Here is a 5,451-nt window from a genome sequence, read left to right as displayed (position 1 = left end):
ATCTACTAGAGGAGACAAGAATGATGGGGTATAAACCAACAAATACCCCCATGGATTCAAATACAAAATTATCTGTAGGCTCTAGATAAGGTGGATATAGGGAAATATCAAAGACTTGTGGGAAAACTTATTTACCTATGTATGACAAAACCAGATACATCATATGTAATAAGTGTGGTAGGTCAATATATGCACAAACTACAACTTACCCATTGACAAGTATTAAGAAGACTATTGCGATATTTGAAAGGAGCTCCAGGAAAAGGGTTTCTCTACAAAAATCATGGTCAATTTAATATAGAAGGGTTTTTAGATGCAAATTGGTCCAGATCCCCGAATGATAGGAAATCCACCTCTAGGTACTATACAATGGTTTGAGGAAATTTAGTTACATGGAGAAGTAAGAAGCAGAATGAAGTTTCAAGGTGCAGTGTAGAAGCAGAATATAAGGCCATGACACACACAGTCAGTGAGCTTCTATGGATCAGGTCCCTTATTAGTGAACTGGGATTTTATAAAGGAGATTCTATGGATCTACATTGCGATAATCAAGCGGTGATCTGTATCACTTTAAATCTGATCTTCCATGAAAGAACAAAACATATTGAGGTGGATTGCCACTTTATACGAGAAAAATTCTATGTCGATATATTATCCCTCAGACATATCTCATCACAAGGACAAGTTGCAGACATCCTCACAAGCCTGTCACTCGTAAAAGCCTATCCATAATTTGCAGCAAGCTAAGCATTTATGATGTTTTCTCATCCCTAGCTAGAAGATGGGTTCAAACTCACACGAGTATGGAGAAGGCCCACACGTCCAAGAGGAGTGTCATGATAGTAAATAAAGTGTCATCTCATAAAGATGACACAAGGGTGTAATTAGACAAGGAGAACATGTCTACTTATGTCTTTTCTCATGTAAAACTTGTAACCCTAAGGGCATTATTGAAATCGTAACATCCTCTTAAAAACTATAAATAGAGACCCTTTGGCTTGGGGTAGAGCATCAAGTCTCTCTGCCATTCTCTCAATTCGTCGAAGCTCTCTTAGCCTACAGACTCTCTCCCTTTTCTCTATTTCTCCCTTATTTACCCGAGTTCTTTCTCTTCTTCTCTCCCTCTTACTTTACTCGAGGTTCTAATCATGGGGTCCTAAATTCAATAATAATTAATATTTTAATTAATTAATTATATTATTAACTATTATTAAACTTATATTCTTCTTATTAATTAATTAATTAATCTTATTTTAACTATTATTAATTTTAAAATAGTTATGACTTCTATTAGTTACAGATTTATTCTAATTATCACTTATTAATTCTATTAATTATAATTTTTTCCTAATGATCACTTATTATTATTTTTATCAACTATTATTATCAATAATTATTTCTCTAAATGATCATTTAGAAATAATTAGTAATTAGAAGTTATTTTTGAAATTTATAGTACTAATATTAAAATAATAAAATATTAATTAAAATTATTAGTTATTATTATGATTAAATATTATTATCAATTAGGAAAAATAATTAGGTCAGTTTTTTCATCTCCATTACTCTCTCATAACCAACCTTTCACTATTTCACTCCCTCGCAACAAAACTGTCCGAATAACAGCTGATCGGTTTCGCCTCTCTCTCTCTCTCTCTTTCCGTAGCGATGCCTTCTCACCCAAGTCTACTTCCTCTATTCTCCCAAGTCTTGTTTCTAGATGCAAGTGACTTGACCGACAGTCAATGTATGATGTAACCCTGGTTATAAGAGCCAAGGATGAACTGTAGAGTGTCTGTGAACATGGAGCTTTAGTTAAACGTGTAAGCCATCGCGTTTTCATCATAAAAAAAGACCGAGTTCAGTCTTCTCCCAGTTTAATTCCCAAACGTGGGTTTGGGTCAAGGTATTTGTTCAAAACGACAGATCTCCCCATTTCCAAGCAATTCCGAGATACCAACTGCCTCTCTTTTCCTTTTTCTCCCACCCTTCTGCCTGTCCTTTCTCGTTTGCAGTTTGAGAATCTCTTTCCGAGTGACGAACGTTCGGTTTTTACATCGAGCCGAAAACTCAATAATTTAAAACATGACAACGCACCCACTTCTTTCTTAACGCTGTTTCAAACTAATGAGCTGCGGTTCTAGACGAAGACGTGTTTGATGCAGCCATTGAAACTTTCAATTTAAGTTTCTTTCTAGACTATTCTGGTTCCATCGCCCTGTTTGGTTCAACGTCATTTATTGTTTTGGCTCTGCGCGTTTCATGCGTTGATTCTCTGTGATCAGCGACTCCCCTCGGTAATCACGGCCTCAACTGTTATTCTCTTGGATGTTAACCGGTCAACCGTCAAAGACGTGTGGACCTGCTGGGTCTGAAGGAAAATAGATAGTTGTGTTGGAAAAGTCAATGGCCCGTCTAGCTCAGTTGGTAGAGCGCAAGGCTCTTAACCTTGTGGTCGTGGGTTCGAGCCCCACGGTGGGCGTTCTTTTTTTAAATTTTTTTTATATATTTTTGACTTTAGAATTTCTATTAAAGTAAGGATGAAGAAAGCCGCGTGGGCGACCAGCAAAGGCCGCGCCTAAAACGAAGGAAATGTAAACAATTGGACATGAAAGTCGAAGAAATAGGTGGTTTGTTTCCCGTCTCCTCTCCCGGAAGTTGTATTTAAAGGCCTTGTTCTTCAATTCTCCCTTCAGAGACAACCTGTGTTCTTTTCTTCCTTCTCCTCAGAATAACCACAGGGAAAGCAGCTACGATATCCCTCGCCCATGGCTTTCCTTTCCCTTCCCAAGCTGCTGCCCCTAACCATTTGTCTCTCCCTCTCTCTGTTCTACGTCCAGGGAGCTCGAGGTACCCCATCATCTCTCTTTCTCTTCACTGCTTAGTTATTATTTTCCATTCGATGATCAGTTAATTAATAATCATTTTATGCGATTAGGTGAAATAATTTGCGAGGATTTGCCGAAAGAGATTTGCTCATTCTCCATAGCGTCGTCGGGGAAGCGTTGCTTACTGGAGAACTACGCGGGGAAGGCTGGTGACACGGAATATCAATGCCGAACGTCGGAGGTGGTGGTGGAGAGGATGGCGGAATGGATCGAAACGGATGAGTGCGTTAATGCATGCGGGGCTGACAGGAACTCCGTTGGCATTTCTTCCGATTCCCTCCTTGAGCCTCAATTCACTTCTAAGCTCTGCTCTCCTGCCTGTTACAACAACTGTCCCAACATCGTCGATCTCTACTTCAACCTCGCCGCTGGGGAAGGTAAGACACACACATCACATCAGATTTACGTTACGTCTTTCAACCGAATGTGTCTAATTCATACCCTATAGATGGTTTATCTGCGCTTACAAATCTGAAGGAAGATAGGAAACAAAAACTATTTTATGCCCGATGATCTTCTGCATGCAAGCAACCTAGCGGTCTGTGATTTTTTTTTTTTTTCTACAAAAAATGTCAAGGGGAGTGGGTTAGATTTCGACGTCTGACATGATATTTCATCTCCTGAAGAACTCTCTTTTCGCTTGCCAGATTCCCAAGAAAGGTTTCAAATTTACACGGTTTCTGTGAATCAAGTTCCATTCTATTTCTACCTACAATGGTAGAAATTAAAGTGAAAAAGTCAATATTTTTTCTTTTAAGAACTGAGATATGAATCGTTGTTTAGCCGACCTTAATTTTCATATGATTACAATAAAGAAAATAAAAACAAAACCGTGATATGATAACTAATGAACACGATTGGTAATCTGTTGCATTACAGGGGTGTTCTTGCCGGATCTATGCCAGGTGCAGCGCTCCAACCCCCGCCACTCTATGTTGGAGATTTTAAGTTCTGGGTTGGCAGCCGGGCCCGTGTCTGACTCTCCGGCATCGATCGTCGCTGCAGCTCCATCGTCGGAGCTTTCAAGCTTTGCGGTGCCTCCCAGCGCCGATGCTCCAATTTCATCTTAATTGAGTTGGTGAAATTTTTTTACTGAGTATTTTGGATGTCTTCAATGTTAATTGTCTACGGAGAGAGGTATATTATATGTATAAAATTGATTGGAGAGACTTGAGCTTTTTAAATTTCTTTTCATTCCATGTATGGATGCGTCCGCATCGTTTCAATGAATGAAAAGTTATTCAATACATCCTCGTTATCATTAGATATAGATGCTTTCGTTGAGATTTTAGAAGTTCATGGAGAAGCTCACAGTCACGAAAAACCATTTTGGAAAAAGATTTAATCGTTGATGGTTTCCAATGAGAGGGAAGTTTTTATAAGGGACATTTAAATACCCAAATAAAAAAATTATTTGCAAGAATATCGGATTATTTGCAAGAATAATAAGGGAACGAGGTCATGAGTTTTTCTCGAAATGGGCTGAGATGGCACTTCCCTTCCCCCCCTCCCTCTCAGATTTCGTTGGTAGAGAGGCACCCTTTGCTATGCTATTAGGTCAAGCTTTTAGTTTATCTAAGTCCAATAAACCCTACAATGGGGTCAGTCTTCTATGAAGTAAATTTGTTTAATGAAATTCGTTTCTTAAGTGACTATTGTTATTGGATTATGATGTTAGTAGTTTTTATACCATGTAAACATTTTTGTTCTTTAGTTTACTTTAGGGTTTAGGGTTTAGGGTTTAGAAGGTACACCATTTAAGTCATATCTCTTTTATCTATTTGTATCACTTCTGAATCGAATTGAATCACATCGTCACCCTCATCAAGTTTCCTATAATCGAAACTCCTCTTGATACCAGGAGATTTACAACCATCAAGTTTCCTTTTATGGAGTATTTGTTTTCAAATGTAATTGTGCCTTCTCAACAATAACACAATATCTTGCTCAGTATATTCTAGATTTCATCTTACGGTGCCCTAATTTAGGGTTTCATGTGGGAATTAAGTTAATTTAGTCTAATAAACAAAAGTTTACTAATATATATTTTTTTTAAAAATCATCCATATAGGAGTGAGTTTATGACATACAAACTTAAGGTAATGGTTAGAGAAGAAAAAGAAAAAAGAAAAACTTTGGCATGCATGACTGCTATATGGAACATGCAAAAGAAGATTTTGATAGAGAAGAAATGACTATTATGTGTATGCTTAAAAATTGATGAGGCATGAGATTAAAGCAATAAACTTTGGAGACTAAAAATTATGTACTGAAAGGAAAATTGACCAAAATTGATACAAATCGATTTATATTTGAGGACGGTGCTTAGAATTCTAATTTTCACAAGCAACATTCTTTTAGCATAACCTTTGAGTCATCTAATGTTTATATCTCTCTTTGAAAACATTGGATTCAAAAATGGTTCATGGGGTTAGAAACTAGATTCACATAACTTTATTTTTATATATAGTCCCATTCTTGATGACATAAAACTCATAAAAAATAAAGCTTTATGTTGCCGCTAGAACCTTTGCTGCTTCAGATATCAATTTCTCTTTGTATA

The 5,451-nt window shown here is 37.2% G+C and overlaps 1 protein-coding gene and 1 non-coding gene across 2 annotated transcripts; both read left to right on the top strand.

Annotated features, from left to right (window-relative positions):
• Window positions 1-2,409: 2,409 nt before the first annotated feature.
• Window positions 2,410-2,482, top strand: TRNAK-CUU (transfer RNA lysine (anticodon CUU)). Its single transcript has one exon. It is a non-coding gene; the product is annotated as a tRNA-Lys (tRNA).
• Window positions 2,483-2,571: 89 nt separating this feature from the next.
• LOC137942524 (uncharacterized) lies at window positions 2,572-4,114 on the top strand. The gene is made up of 3 exons (XM_068788214.1): window positions 2,572-2,850; window positions 2,939-3,265; window positions 3,768-4,114. The coding sequence occupies exons 1-3, from the start codon at window positions 2,769-2,771 to the stop codon at window positions 3,956-3,958; spliced, it is 600 nt and encodes a 199-aa protein (XP_068644315.1). The 5' UTR covers window positions 2,572-2,768; the 3' UTR covers window positions 3,959-4,114.
• Window positions 4,115-5,451: the final 1,337 nt, after the last annotated feature.

Source organism: Aristolochia californica, unplaced genomic scaffold (genome assembly GCF_029961685.1).
Source record: "Aristolochia californica isolate CCGP_79_NKW_82.1479 unplaced genomic scaffold, dmAriCali1.0.hap1 SCAF_10, whole genome shotgun sequence".
In the NCBI taxonomy this organism is placed as follows: Eukaryota; Viridiplantae; Streptophyta; class Magnoliopsida; order Piperales; family Aristolochiaceae; genus Aristolochia; species Aristolochia californica.
The sequence above is the reverse complement of the archived record's forward strand: the minus strand, read 5'-3'. Positions and strand labels throughout refer to the sequence as shown.

Excerpts from the sequence above, each read along its gene's own strand:
- LOC137942524 (XM_068788214.1), top strand. The coding sequence starts at position 2,769 with ATGGCTTTCCTTTCCCTTCCCAAGCTGCTGCCCCTAACCATTTGTCTC. Across the intron at positions 2,851-2,938 it reads CTACGTCCAGGGAGCTCGAG|GTGAAATAATTTGCGAGGAT; the intron begins GTACCCCATCAT and ends TTATGCGATTAG. Across the intron at positions 3,266-3,767 it reads CAACCTCGCCGCTGGGGAAG|GGGTGTTCTTGCCGGATCTA; the intron begins GTAAGACACACA and ends GTTGCATTACAG.